We start from the raw sequence: 16,076 nt of genomic DNA, 5'->3' as shown, positions 1-16,076 counted from the left end.
AGAGGGAGCCATCGGCTACAGAGAATGGGGGGAGGTCAAGAGACTACCTCCACCAGCAACAGTTTCACTGCTGGCAATTCTGTGGCCAGAGCTCAAGAGGGAACTGCTGCCAGGATTGCCTTGGCTGGAGGAGCAAGCCTTGCCGCTGGCAGCATTTTCGTTGACAGCATTGCCTTTGCTAGAGGAGCCAGCATTGCCACTGGCAGCATTTCCACTACCAGGATTGCCTTGGCCGGAGGAGCCAGCCTGTTCGCTGTCAGCCTGGCCACTGCCAGTGCTGGCATTGGAGGAGGACCTCCCACCGTGGCCTCCACCCATGGAGCCATTGCTGCCGCTGTTCCAGGGCCGGGACTATGACTGGGACTGTTGGAACTTTATGGGGGGAGGTGGCTGTCGGGGCCAGGTGTGCTGCACACAAGGGGGGAGGGGGGATATGTGGCAGGGCAGAAGAAAATTAGAGGGGGCAGAGCAAAGCCCTGTATGTAAATTAAATGTGTTCTGTTTGTTTGGCACAGGTGAATGTGTTGTAAATGCTGTATTGTTTTGGTTTTAGAACGGGTGCTGCTGTTGTGTTCTGATTTAAAATGTATTTTGTGTTTATTTAAAAATTGAATGTTTAGGCTTCTGTTATTGTCTTCTTCTTCTTCTTAAACCCGCTTCTTCCAGTAATTGCTTAAGTGTTTGGTACTGGTACTGGGGCTTGGGAGCCGTAAAACTGCCTGGCAGTTCTAGTTTTTCTTTGTTATTGTTTGGCAAAGTGGATGGGGTTAAAAGCCCCATCCCTGTAAACTTGTGTAAAATGTGACCAACTCCGAATTTAATAATTTAGTGTTAATTCGGAGATCACAGGTATAAAAACCTGCAGCTCTTCTGTGTTGTGGGGATGGGTGTTCCAGAGAGCCAGTGTGTGTGAGAGAGCCAGAGAGAGCAAGGAGAAAACAAAAGTATTAGTAAACCAGCTATAGAATCAGTGAAGGCGACTGCCCAGCCTGACCTAGATATTGTGTTGCTTTATGTGTTCGAGTTTGTATTATTTAAACCTTTTATTTTGCTCTGTGAACAGTGTTTTTGTCTTATTTTATTTTTTTGAATAAAAACGTGCCGCAGCGCTCTCACCCCTAGTACCCGCCTGCGTGTCTCTGTCAGCTTTCTGGTCTGGGGACGTCATCTCTCAGCCATCCTGCCACACCCTTACATTAACTGATCAAAAATGTTAATTGCCTGACAGCCCTAATTTCAATATAAACTTTGGTGTGTAGGTGTTTTTTTGTTTGTTTTTTACTTTGTAGTAGTTAGGTCTTTGCAATGTTAAAATGTTATTTTCTTATTTAAGGGTTCTTTGCTTGGGAAATACTAACCAGGGCTATTCGTATACATCAGAATGTAATATAAAGAGTGTTTATATAGATATGGTTTAAACGTTTAAACACTGACTCCTGCATAGCATTTACACATTCATAAAAATTTATCAAAAGCACATCCCTAGTAGTTAGCCACACAACTTTTTGACTTCTGGTGTTAAATGCTGAGGTTACTCAGTGTAACCTTGCAGCATATACACTGCATGGCATATACACTGCATGAGGGTCCTCACTCACTATACTGTAAATTTTCTATTTATCTCCAATAACATTGAATGGGCATGAATGCAATTCAAGCCCACTAAATCAAGGAGCATCTCTATAATTAAAGGTAAAGTAGTAGATAAAACATTCTTCATTAATGGTGAGGCAATACCAGCAGTGTCTGAGAAGCCAGTGAAGAGTCTTGGGAGATGGTACGACGGGGATCTAAAGGACACAGTTCGTGTGGGAGAAGTTAGACAACAAGCAGTGGAAGGGTTGAAGAGCATAGACAGCAGCGCTCTACCAGGCAAACTAAAACTCTGGTGCTTTCAGTTTGGTCTACTGCCGAGGCTGCTGTGGCCACTGACTGTGTACGAGGTTTCTTTGACAACAGCAGAGAAGCTGGAAGCTTTAATCAGTTCATACATCAGGAAATGATTGGGAGTTCCACGCTGCCTCAGCAGAGTGGGACTTTATGGTAAAGGAATACTGCAGCTACCAGTCTCTGCTGTAACCGAGGAGTTCAAGTGCGCCAAGGTCCGACTGGAAATGACATTAGTAGAGTCACGCGACAAATGCATAAGGGAGGCAGCACCTGTGATGAAAACTGGATGAAAGTGGGCGGCAAAGAAAGCTGTGGAAGATGCAAAGGCTGCCCTTTGAATTGGTGATATCATGGGGCAAGTTCAGCATGGAAGAGGGGGTCTTGGTCTCAGTTCAGCTCCTCCTACATGGCACAAAGCAGCCCCAGCTGAATGGAGGAAGCTGGTAGTCAACGAGGTGCAAATGCAGGAGGAGAGGATGAGGTGCGTAAAGGCCGTTTCCCAGGCCAAGCAGGGAGAATGGATGAGATGGGAGACTGTGGAACAACACAAGATTGGCTGGCAAGACCTATGGTCAGTGGAACAGAGTAGGATCAGTTTCCTCATCAGGTCAACATATGATGTTCTCCCATCACCACAGAACCTAAACCTCTGGGTAGGAGAGGATCCCTAATGTCCTTTGTGTTCATCACCTGCAACATTGAGGCACATTTTGACAGGATGTAAGGTGGCTCTTAGCCAAGGATGGTTTACTTGGCGCCATGACCGGGTGCTGCGATGTTTGGCCTTAGCATTGGAAGACAAGCGCAACATGACCAATAAGTTGCCACCTGTTCCATCAAAACGTTACACACAAAAGACAACATTCCTCCGCCCAGGAGAGCAACCACCAAAAAAAGGTGTTAAAACCAGTCCTCGCCCAGGACAACTGGAAGCTGCTAGAGACTGAAAAATGCTGGCAGATGTTGGTCAACGGCTTATTTTTCCACCTGAGATTGCCACCACTAACCTTCGACCAGATATTGTCTTGTGGTCTGTATCAGCACGCATTGTTCACCTGGTAGAGTTAACAGTGCCATGGGAGGATGCTATAGATGAGGCGTATGAGAGGAAGAAACTGCGGTATGCTCAACTAGCCGCTGAAGCGGAACAGCAAGCATGGAGAGTCTGGGTTTACCCAGTGGAGGTGGGTTGTCGAGCATTTGTGGCACACTCTACAACCCGGTTTCTCAGAGACATCAGATTCAGTGGCCAAGAGTTGCATCGTACAGTGAAGAACTTATCTGAAGCAGCAGAGAGAAGCAGCAACTGGCTGTGGTTGAGACGGAAAGATTCTGGTTGGGGATCTCAAGCACAATAGAAAGATACGCTGATGTACGGGTAAGTAAGCTGGGCTGAGTTGAGTGGGGGACGGAGGTGGGTGATGCTGGAACGCCAGAATCACCATCGAGCCCTCTTGAGGTGTCGTGGGCTTGTCGACGAAACACCGAGGATGGAAGGTGCCCACTTGAAGACCCCAGAGATGTACCCTACTTAACCCAATCCAGACGGCTGTCATGCTGATGCGCTGGGGAGGCACATAAGCTGATCCCTGGAGTCAGCATTACACTTCAGCTATCAACACTAGGCAGAAGGATATCTACATCATCTTATCGAAGGAAACACAAATGGAGACACATATGGATCACATTAGTTTACTGTAATGCTACTTCTTATCTTGGCGAGAGCCAAGTTCAAATCAGCAAAAGTTTAAACATCTACTCTCATGTAATGGAAATCATGCTACCTGTACTTGTTTAGCACTGCGTTCACGTAGTGCCTTCAGAATCCAAGAGTATATAGCTGTAGAACAAAGGCTCCCACAGCGTAGGTCACACAGCGTAACTCCTACAGGGTGGCTCCCACAGTGTAGCACACACAGGGTAGCTCACACTGCATAGCTCACACAGGGTGGCTCCCACAGTGTAGCTCCCACAGGGTATCTCCCACAGTGTAGCTCCCACAGGGTGGCGCCCACAGTGTAGCTCCCACAGGGTATCTCCCGCAGCGTAGCTCCCACAGGGTAGCTCACACGAGCTCATAATTTATGTAATGCTTCATTGCCCCTCAACACCCCTACCACGTGACCATAATACCCCACAAACCTTAGGTTTAGGGTTAGGTTATTGTTGTGTGTATTTAAAGTTACAGCCAATACCCCATGAATCTTAGGTTTAGGTTATTGTTATGAAATAAATGTGTTTTAGTACGTAAATTTATCACCATTATCATGTGATCGGGCTGTAGCATATAATGATGACGTCTATTACGAGTTGCGCACGCAGCATTACCCTGCGTGAGCTACGCTGTGGGAGCTACGCTGTGGGAGCCTTTGTTTTGCAGCAATACCCCTCCCAGAATATGAACTTTATCGGCTTTAGAAAGGTCTACACGTTTTGAAGCCATGATGACAGACGACAATTGGACTCAATAAATGTACAGCTGCATTATGAAAACTGATACATAAATAGACGCTGCGATGCGTGCGCGCGATGTATTCGTGTGTGTGCCGTAGCCATAGAAATTGTAAAAACAAGTTGTCATTAAGCGGCAGACAGTTGCTGAAATCCATTAACATTAAAGTCTATGGGACGGGATTGGTTCCCGTGAAAATGTTGTTAATAACATTTTACTAATATTTATTTGGATGTTACAAAAACATACTATCACAATTGTTATTTCTTTTTTCCTTTTTGGTTTGTTTTCAACCAGCTTGACCAGCTTTTTTTTTTTTTTTATTGACGAGCTGGTGTGCCTTGCTGCAACACATTTTTGCGGTGGGGGGGTTGCAAGTGGCCCGCTCTGTGGCTACCCGCGTGTAATTTCGCCCGCCGTCAAATTTAATTGCCAACCACTGCCTTACAGTAACTCTCCATGGCTGTATTTTCACAGATTTGTTGCAGTGGAGTTCTGTACAGCAGTAAACCTGGTTATCGGTGTTGTGAAGACAAATACATTCCTGTTAATGGCAATTCCACTGCAGTGTGCTGTGGTGGGCAGCTATATACCCCTCAGCCTAACTATGAGTGCTGTGGGGGATATTATGTCAAAGTTGTACCAGGTAAGGGCTTTCTATACATTACTTGTAATTTTACAGGTCTTTTTATACAATAATGTTAATAAAATAATGACTGGTTACAGTCTGCCACTTAGTGCCATAACAGCTTCTCCTCACAGCTCAGCAAGTGGCACCTCGATAAGCTCTTTTTACTTGAGATTTGAGCTGGATTCAAATCAGGCCTCCAGAGGTGAAAAGCGGGAGGCTAGTGAAATATCCCACCGAGCCAACTAGGTCACTCTTTCTTTATTACTTCTTATCAAGCTTGTGACCCATGTGGTTAATTTGTTTAATTGTGCTTTCTAATGGAAGTAATAGTTATGCCCCATGTAGGCAGCCTATTGAGTTTGTATCCTGATATGCAGTTCTTCAGGGCCACCGTGCCTATTAGTAACCAACCAGCTGCTTTCCCTTATGACTAAAATGCTTTGCAGCCAGTAAGATGCTTGACCCCAAAGACACTGCTGAAGTGAAATAACCCAGGAAGTGTAACACATTTCTTCGAGGGAAGACAAGTAAACTGAAAACTGTGTATCAGATGTCAGATTTTAAAAGTTAAATTAAATCTTTGCGATATCATGTTTCTATCCAAACTGCACATCTGAGATTTATATGGTGAATGTTTTTGCATGACGTAAGAATTTTAAATGTATTTTGTTAACTACAGCCACTTTCATATATCTATTTGTTTATCTATTATGGCTGTTCCTCGTGTATAGACACATATTGGCCGATGATGCCAAATCCAAACTTTTGTTATTGTGTATTTTTTTTTTTCATGCTGCATTATTTACAGGTTACGTGTGTTGCCCCAATTCAGACCAGATCCGTGTTTCGGTCGGGGTGGGCAATTCTTGCTGCAGTGGCAATCCTTATTCCAGGTCTGGGGATCAGATATGTTGTGCAGGTACTCTCCACGATGGCTTTCATAAGCAGTGCTGTGGGGGGCAGGTTGTGAGCAAAGACCTGATTTGTTGTGGCAATGAAGAGAAGGGAAGTGTGCACAAAAAATTCCAAGGTAAGCCTGTTTTTTTAATGAAAATCCTTTCATCTAAAAACACACATATTGATCATGAGTTAAGATCAAGGATTGCTACACTGAGGTCTTAGTACTTACTGTATGCTAACCTAGTCTCTTGAAGATGAACTAAACATTCAGTTATTGATGTTTTTTATTAATATTTGAAGCTATTTACACAGATTAAGGGGATTTTGAAAACGTGTCCAGCTGGGCCCAGACCAGCATTTTTTTCTCTAATGGATTTTAGCCAGGGCACCTGGAACACACAGGTCTATTTTAGTGACTTAAACAGACCTCTTTCCACCAATTACTATTTTTTTAATTCTATGGAAGTTAATAAATGTGTCATTTTAAAATAGCTTGGTCCACACTCGGTACGGTTTGGTATATTTGGTGTGAAACGTGAACAACAAAGTCTGCTTGGAATATAGCGAGTCCACCTAAATAGGTGGTCTCGGTCCGTTTGGCAAACGCACCAAACCTGGTTTGCTTGCTAAACCTCAATGTGAACTGCTGGACTTGATTCTTTTGCACATAGGAAACAAATTATACAAGGTAACACCACTCGGGAATAAATATTTTGTGCGTAGTTTAGTTCATATTTAGTTCATATTTTGAGGAAACAAGTAGAGCAAAAACAGCCTTAATTTTTAAATCGTCCCTGTTTTGCGATTGTATCACTTATTTCTTTATTTTTTTTTTAAGTACAAAACTGAATCCGTGTGCTCAGCAAGATAATAGCAGAGTAATTTATTAGGTTGCGTTAGCGCCATTAAAAAAAAAATAAACAGTCTTATGGATTATTTGTTTAATCATTCTGATTATGTGCTCATCACATTTAAATAGTAATACCAATATTATTATTTGTTTATTTAGCAGACGCCTTTATCCAAGGTGACTTACAGAGACAAGGGTGTGTGAACTATGTATCAGCTGCAGAGTCACTTACAACAGTTCACCTTGCTACCAAAAGAAACATACTGTCTATTCTATTAATTGACCTATTTCATCACTACTATTACAGTTAACAGCAGGTAATAATTGTAGTCCCAACTACGTCACTCTTTTTAGTTCTTATATAGAGGTGAGAGATCCTCTAAAATGTCTAATTAAATTACCCCCAACTATAAAGGCAAACCTGAATAAAATAGTTCTACGCACAAAGTTTATTTTATTTGGAAGAGCAGATGGACACTCGCCACACACTCAGAAAGGAGTTTACCACACCCAAAGGTTTGTTTAAAATGAAACTGTTTTTATTGTTATCACAGTACCACTATTTAAAAAGTTAGCCAGTTCTAACGGCCAATGTTTCTCAGCAATTATACACAGAAAGGCTGGTATATGAACAGGTCATGATTAGCAGCACTGAATAATACTTAAGCAAGTATCAACAATTAACAGATAGTATTTAAATATCAATAATCATTAAATCACATCAAATAGCTGATTTATTTTTTTAAATCTGGCTTTTTGTACATTTAACATGTTTTTAGATGACAAAGAAAATAATGAGTTGTTATCATCTGCAATAAATACACCAATGTTTAATTTTTAAACTGTTATTGTAATGGCTTTGGAGTTGGTACAGTGTCAGTAAATTGAACAAAAAAAAAAAAAAAGTCCCAGTTTTTCATTCTGCAAATCTGGTAACCCTAATTACATGGACAGTATGAGAAACTAAAGCTGTGATATAAATTTGGTCAGACAGTAAAATCCAAGCCGAACAACTGGACAGAACTCACAAAAATAGTAAAATATTGTATTTTCTTAAATAAATGCCTACAGTAGAACAGTGCAGTGTTGCGTAACTGAATACTTCCTATTCTACTACTGCACAGCATTCAACACATGCATTAATTAAATTAGCGAAGTGCTCCCCCCATTCCCCTGCTTTCTTCCACAGCAATATATAAGAATCTAAAACACGCCATTAAAAACAGGAGCAATATTTCAATAGCTGCTATCTTTCAAGATACCTTGCAGGATATTGTAAACATCTGGTGTACAGACCATATAAATTTACAGAGTGCACTTGCTAACTGCGTTGTGAACACAAACAAACTCGGTCCTGCAAAAAAATGGAAAAGGACCAAAAAAACGAACTTTAGCTCACATCCAAATGAACTCGGTCCCTTTGCTTGCATATACCGTAAGTGTGAACAGCAAGCTCATTGATACATTGTTTCAAACTAAACTAACCAGACCGAGTCTGTTTGAAATGGGCCCAGTGTGAATGCAGCCTAAGTAACTGCATAGTCCTATTAACAAAAAAGAAAGAAGAATATGCACAATTTGTATCCAGCATCTTATTTAAATTATGTTCTGAAATATTAATTTTCTCATAATAGACCAAATCCTGGAGAAAAAATATGTTATGATGGATTGCACCGATAGGGCAGCTAATGACCATTTGCCTAGAACAGGTACCAGGAGTCTGAACGTTCATAATCCAGCAGGACACAGTAGTGTAGTTTTCACATGTTGTAATTTTTCTACTACTTGACCTTGACTTGACAATACATGTCTGAAGTTACGACATGGTTTTATATTAGTTTTTTTTCTCAAAATTTAAAGTCAGACTAAAAACCAAAAGTATACAAAGAAAGAATTGACTTGGGTTATCCATGTTCCTCCTGCTTATAAACACTTTATGACACATTCCTCATTGTTTTTGCTTAAATGTACTATGATGTGTAGGTTTTTATTTATTTTTTATTTCAACAAATGTTTGATTTTTATTAGGACTGGTAAGCTAGTTCCATAGTTCTGTAGTTAAAAGATAAACTTTATGTAACACTGGTCAAGGTGAAATAGGATTTTTTTTTTCCTTTTTAAGTGTTAAAAGCTTTTCAACTAAGAGTGTTATATATGCGAGCCTGTCTATAAGACAGTGAAGTGAAAAGAGCTGTGATCATGATAAAAAAAAAACTCATCAAGGACACCACGATCATTTGCTAAAAATCTAGATAAGAGAACCATTCACTGTTTATGGTGCACAAAAATATTTGCTAAAGCTGAGCACATTTTAAATATGTTCTCAATGAATGATGCCAAAAATGTTTTTTGACATGATAAACACAAGTTGCAGTTGGTGGCTCGTTCCAAATACCAATTTTCACTTTTAAGGTGGAACCAGGTTTTATTAAAACTGCCCTCCAGTGCCTTGGTTAGAATTCATCCCAGGTCACAGTAACCGGTCAGCTTAGGAATCTGATTATAACCAGGTAAGTGGACAAATTCAGACCGTTTCGCTGTAGAAAGAACTGCCCTCATATGAAATGGATGTCACCTAATTGGCTATCCCAAAACAGCACATACTCCCACCTATAACCAGTCAGGGTGCAGACTCAGTCATTAACAAACTCACATTCCAATTATAAGGTTTTCTTGTGATGTGATGTGATTAGATTTTAACTAAAGGCATGGAAAAGTGAAATACTTAATTTCTATGGTTTTATTCTGACAGAACAGAAGCACATTTTTAAAAACATACACATTGATCCTGCTTGAAATTTGTTTTATTTCAATGTTAATATAGAACAAAAGAGGGTCTGTCATTTTCATAGTGGACATTACTGGTAGTTACCATAAGTAGCCCACCTAAATGGGGATGCTACATGTACCTCAGTTTATTCTTCACTCTATTACTAACACTTCTGTTTGCCTAAGGGAGCTCCTTAACAGAATCACATTGAATTGACTTTCTCACACCAAATCCGATCTAGCATGTCCCAGTTCAGTTGTCTTTGTCAATATGTATTTTATAAATGGAATGAATTAACAGATGCTGTTGGACTAAAACTGCTGGGGTAGCATTTGTATTGTTGCTGCTCTCGCAGGACAGCTAGGTAATACAGATGCCCAGGGATGAAAGTCATGCCTGCTTCATATAATGATGTCATTCTAAGAAGGCATTTTAAATAATTTTATAAAACATAGATTCTCAGAGCTTTTTCCTACAAATTGACATTCAAAAAGGAGTATGAAACAAACTGCTACTTGCAAGCCCCAAAATTAATTGTCTGAGTTGTTTATATCTGGTTTGGTAACTTATTTGAGTTTTTCTTGTATGAAATGACAATTTGGAATAAAAAGCTTTGATAATCTTGACTTAATAATAACTGTAATATTTGTCTAAGATGCATATAATTGCTTATAAGTGCAGTCTAATGAATGTATGCAAATCCTTCCCAATTTTTACTTTATTACAAAATAATGTAAAGGTGGTGAATGTTATGCTTATTTAAAAAAAAAACAGTAACAAGTAAAACAGAAAGTCATACATTACCATTAGTGGTTTAAAAATAGTAAATAAAATATGGAAATATGCATGGGACATGCTGTATATATTTTTAAAAGGTTGTATAATGTTAACATATAAATCACACTTTATATCTCCTATTAACAAACACATACTTTCAAATGTAACAAAGTCAAGAATGTGCTTGAAAAGAATTTCCGATTGTTTTGCCACAGCAAGGTTGAGGGTGTCACAGTTCAAAAGTTGTGATACTGTATTTGATAGAGCAGCCAGGGATCAAAAGGTAGACACATCTATTTTAGAAAATTGTCTAGCTGTTTATTTGCAACTCATTCATGCTGAAGTGATGCACTATGGGAATTACCACCAAATTCCACTCGGCAACATCTGCTCTCCCTAAGTGAGTTAGTGCACGTCAGACATCTTTATGTCAGAATATTGCAGTGATGGATGCAGTCCCCAGAAAATGTTGCATACAAATCTGGTGTGCCGTTCTGGCCATTAAGTGAAATTACTATTTAAATTAATGGTGCTGTCACAGTTTATCTGAGCAAAGAATGAACGCTGATTAGGGTATTAAGCAATTAGCAATTTATCATACTGGAACAAGGTTGATAGTAATTAAAGTAGTGATGGTTTACCCAAGGAAATAAAATAGGAGTCACTTCCTGTTAGACTAATAATAAACCCTGTGCTGGAGAAATAAAGTTCCTCCATAAAGAATATGAAAAAATAACCCATTCCTAAAATTCACTAGACTTTTATTTAGGAATTGAGTTGGAATTAATATTGAAGGTAACCAATAATATTGAAGGTAGCCAATACATTTAAAGCATTTAAGGTGCTTCCCTTAAATAGTTTTGACTAGTGTTTCCACCCATTTTACTAAACTGCTCCTTATTTTGCTTGGCTGTGTTGTTTTTCAACCTTTACTCCTGTGCAGTCCAAATTCCATTTACACTTCTGAAGGAAAGATCGACAGAATCGTTAGAAAATGCATCTTTGGGTTTTCCAAACTCGCAGATATTCTGCCGGTCAAAATGTTCGACACATGTTATCTAAGATCAAAATGTAAAACTACATAAAATGTCTCTACATCTACACTTTAGAAAAAAAGTACACATGAAAAAAATATGTTGTTTCTTATACTGGAGCTCTTCAGGTGGCAACCCTAGTTTTGCCAGTACCAGAAACAGGAAAACTCAGTAACTACAAAGTAATTTCAAGAATTATTTTCCTTTACTGGGGTTAGAACCACAGCCATGTTAACCTTGGATAGTTATGTTTCCACATTGTTATAACCAGCATGTATTTTGACTTCTGTAATTTTCATACCAGTATATTTATACACAATTATGTTTAAAAGCCAGGTATCTGTGAAAGAGACCATAAAATAGTCTTGTTGGGTTTTTATAGTATTACCAGTGTATTTTATAATTTATCATGATGCTCAGCTGTTTAACCCTGTCAGTCCTGGTCTATATCCTGGTCCTGGTCCATATCCTCGCACGGTATGTTACCATACAGTATGCCGTCGGAAATCATGTTGGAACCTTACGGGACTCCTAGGTCCTAGTCTGAGGTAGTGTATAAATATATGTAAACAATTTTTAAATTGGCCAATTCTCTATAAAGAAGTTCCTTCTTCAGCTTGACAAAGATAATTCACAACTGAAAGGGTTAAGCATTTTTCTGTTCCTTTGATATTTATGTAATTTTCCTTTTCTATTTTTTTTTATTTAAAAATACATATTGTTCCTTTTCTATAGGCATGTCCTGTTGCGGAGAACAATATGTGAATTTTTCAAATACAATATGCTGTACAGGCCTCAGTGGTGTATCCAGACCTCACTTTAAAGAAAATGGAACAGTTTCAGTGAAATGCTGTGGTTCTGAAATTATACCACCAATGGAAGAATGTTGCAATGGAGTTGGGTATAACCCTTTGAAATATGTGTGTGCTGACAAGCCTTCACCAGGAATGACATTACAGGTAAATAAATAATGCTTCGTGTTAAGGTTCCTTATGTTTCCTTCAAAACACATTCCACTGGTATAAGGCATACATTGAACTCATCATTTTCCTCAAACATGGATTGTGATGGTAGCCCTCATTTCAGTCATAATAGTTCTTGGTTAAGCTGTACAGACATTTTAAATTTGACCGGTGCTTTAAGAAGAAAAATGTAAAACCTAAAATAAAAGCAGATACAAGAAGACCAATTTCTGAAAAATGTTATGCTATATGAGATGTAGGTCACTGATGTTAGGATTCTGAGAAATTGTATTCCTCTTACAATATATTTAGAAAAAGCAGATACTGGTACATTTGAAACATTGTGAAGTTCCAAAAGTATATTTAAAAAGAGAATCCCTGCCACAGTCGTAATACAACATTTGATCAATCAGTAGCACTAAAAAGTTGATCAACATCACCTATATGACCTACATCCAGTGCACACAGTATATATACTGTATTATAATGTAAGTGTTACATACAGATGTGACAATCGGACTGACAGACAGACAGCCTCTGTTAACCCCACGTCATTTGCAAGTTCTTACTTTGGACAGGCGACGGTCGGACAGAAAAACAAAAGCTGAACAAAACAAATAAAATAAATAGTAATAAAAAATGGAGGCCTCCCTCCTTGAATTCCCCTGACGCTGTCATATTCCTTCAAACTTCCTGATTCAGGATTTTTTTTTTTTTTTTAAGTGTGTGTTCTGCGTCTTGCTTCGAAATGCAAGCAGTCAGCTAATGGATGCTGCACTTGAGTCTGTAAAGCATGAGACAGATATAGACCTCTAATTAGTTTGCCGGTTCAGTTGGAACATTTAGCTCTTCTCATGTGTGTTATCTATGTGCTGGGAAAATTGTCTACACGGGAGTCAAACTCATTACAGCACTGACAGGGGGACCTGTTGGGAATCATTCCCTGATTTTTGATGTCAGCTAGATTGAACTCCTCCAGAAGTCACTCCAGTAGGGCCCCTCATCCACAAACAGGAGTGCCGGTAGGACGTCAGACTCAGGCCAGTGGAAATGAATATTAAACCCATTGGTTTTTTGGAAATAACAGCCCCTGCCATGGTTGTAGGAATTGACTATACTAACACATTTAAAATGATTTGGACTTTCTTTGTTTGCTTTTTGTTTCCATATCACAATCATTTACTATAAACTCTCTTTTTCAGAAGACCCAATTTAAAAAATATAACTGGATATTATTAATACTCCATAATGGAATGCTGTTTTTCATGATTCATGCTGTAAGTCTGCAGTGACATCCAGTTTTTGCCATAGGTCCTTATCCTGAACAGCAAAAAAAAGTGCATTTTAATTTTTGCCACAATTTAATGTACAGTATATATCTGCTGTATGTATCTGTGGGTTTGCATTTCTGCCTGTATCTGTTGAGTAAAACCAAAATGTTTTATTGTTGTATTTTGTCTTACCAGGTGATATTCTGTCCCTCCTGTTCCCCAAAGGTCATAATGGCAATTGCCTCTGGGCATTTAAAGGCAGTGCCAAAATAATCCCACACTACTGAATTTATATGTGGGTGGGTGGGTGGGTGTGTGTGTATTTAATTATTTATATATTTAAAAATGTTTTGCCATGAAAACCTAAATAGGGTTAAGTTATCTTATTACTGCCAGGGTCATGGAATTCATATTGTAAATCTCCTGGCAATTGCATGTTACAGAGACAATAGCAAGCATTAAATATATAATGTAGAAGTTAATAACATTACTGCATGTCAAGTAAATATGAAAACAAGCAATTAGAAAATGGATCAGAGATTTCCTTTGACCTGAGTGGTCAATATGAGGTCCCTAATCTCTGGTAAAGGACTTTGAATGTTGTCGTTCAAACTATGTTCTAATCAATCCATCAGAAAATATGTAAATACAGTATTAATTTGTGTATTTTACCTTTTTTTCTGCTTGATAAAAGAAAAGCTCTGTTCTAGTACACGCCCTCTGAATGTTGTCTGTTTCCTCACTGTCCTATACGTTCAATCTCTCTATTTTAATTTAATATGGTAAATAAAGTTTAAAAACAAATGCAAATAGTGTTTACTGTCAGTGGCAATACTGTAACCACAACAGCAATAGCTACTAGTTTCTGGTTTTGAATGACAAGTTGTAGAAATCAAACAACTGGAATCAGACTTTCAGAAACTTTATTTTAGAATATCATAATATCAACACAGACACGGTGCTCTCTTCTCTAACAAAGCCAGGAGGCTTTGAATGAACACACTGTGAACAAGTTACTGAACTAACATTTAACATTAAATACTGAAACTTACAAATACATAAACATGCTCTCAAATCCTAATTTCAAAATACAATTATTTAGATTTAAGAGGTAGATAAAAACAAACAGTTCACAAACCATGTTCACTTTTGTGTATGAGGTAGCATGAAGAACAGCTCCATGTAAGTAGAATATTTTTTTTTTAGTATTGAGTTATTATTTAGGCTATTGGAAATACCCATGACGCGATATCTTCCAGCGCTTGGCTACTGAAGGCTGCCAGACCTCATATGGAATTCTGAGCAAACTGCATTACTCGTGGAATATATAGGAAAATGTTTGTATTCATTAGTAACAAAACCTAGAGCTTATGTTTGCCATACTATTGCAATAGAGATATACTATTAAGTTCTGTTTGTCCTGTGTTTTGGAGATGAGATTTTTTTTTTTGACATGTATTTTTCCTTTTACATTTGTCCTCTAACAGAAGGTCTTGGCTTTGTAGCCTTACTTATGATGAAACTACAGTATATGTGCACATGTGTAATTGTAATGGGAAGCTGTTATGTTCTGTATGTTGTAATGTACACCTGCTAATGGTAATGGGATGTATATATCCTTTATTAAGGATATAAATGTACTTGATTTCAACTTTGAACTGGTCAAAAAAGGTTGTTTAGCATAGTGGTTGCCTGGGAACCAAGCGATGTCTGTTTTGAATCCTGGTTTAGTCTTTTATTTAGAACAGGTTTGGAAAGTTTCCTTAACATCTTGTCCAACTTGCTGTTAAATGTGTGTTAAAGGTCAAACAAATATGCTATCCTAGGTAAATATTGCATGAAGACTATAAAAAGAGAGAAATGTGAATATTATTGTAGTTATATTAAATGTGTACAAAGAGTAGTTGCAGCTGCATCAAGTACAATATTTCACATAAAACCCAATGATAACAGCTGGATATGCATCAATGTCTGTGTTATACCTAATTGGCAAAATGTAAAAAAAAAAAAATACAACTGGAGTGTTTCTAATTTATTTCAGATTCTATCTTTAAGTTGCATCCCCTCCATTGATTAAACATTGCACTTTTTACACGCTAGTTGACTAAGTTGTATTAAACATAGTGTTAATGTTATCAGTATGGTCATTAATGAGGATATAATGCAGTTGACTTTCCCTGACCAAATTAATTTTATTTGTCAACAGAAAGATTGCATCCCAAGCATATTGTGCCCGATATCAATGGCAGCTGGAGCGTTTTGTGGCAAGTGCGAGTTTAACCCGGCAACCCACATCTGCACCTGGGTTGAAGGGTCACCCTCAGCAGTGCCTAATGAAGCAGTGCAGCAAGGCCTGTGTCCATCACCTGAGGAGACTGTCTACACCGGAGGCCCGAACAGATATACATTTACAGGTATCTGACAAGGCATTTGTCAAAAAATAACTTACAGATACAGAACATTAAGTATTTTCTATAATAAACATGATACTTTGTGTTACTTCATTGTACAGTATGTTTTAGCTTAGTGATTTCATTTA

General features: G+C 38.5%; 1 protein-coding gene across 1 annotated transcript in view; it reads left to right on the top strand.

Annotated features, from left to right (window-relative positions):
* ush2a (Usher syndrome 2A (autosomal recessive, mild)) overlaps positions 1-16,076 on the top strand; it is a 387,586-nt gene that overhangs the window by 289,166 nt on the left and 82,344 nt on the right. Inside the window, exons 48-51 of the mRNA XM_034017082.3 lie at positions 4,820-4,988; positions 5,782-6,003; positions 12,040-12,263; positions 15,744-15,951. Coding sequence (XP_033872973.3) covers positions 4,820-4,988; positions 5,782-6,003; positions 12,040-12,263; positions 15,744-15,951 — 823 coding nt within the window. The remainder of the gene's footprint in view (positions 1-4,819; positions 4,989-5,781; positions 6,004-12,039; positions 12,264-15,743; positions 15,952-16,076) is intronic.

Source organism: Acipenser ruthenus, chromosome 6 (genome assembly GCF_902713425.1).
Source record: "Acipenser ruthenus chromosome 6, fAciRut3.2 maternal haplotype, whole genome shotgun sequence".
NCBI classification, from domain to species: domain Eukaryota; kingdom Metazoa; phylum Chordata; class Actinopteri; order Acipenseriformes; family Acipenseridae; genus Acipenser; species Acipenser ruthenus.
The sequence above is the reverse complement of the archived record's forward strand: the minus strand, read 5'-3'. Positions and strand labels throughout refer to the sequence as shown.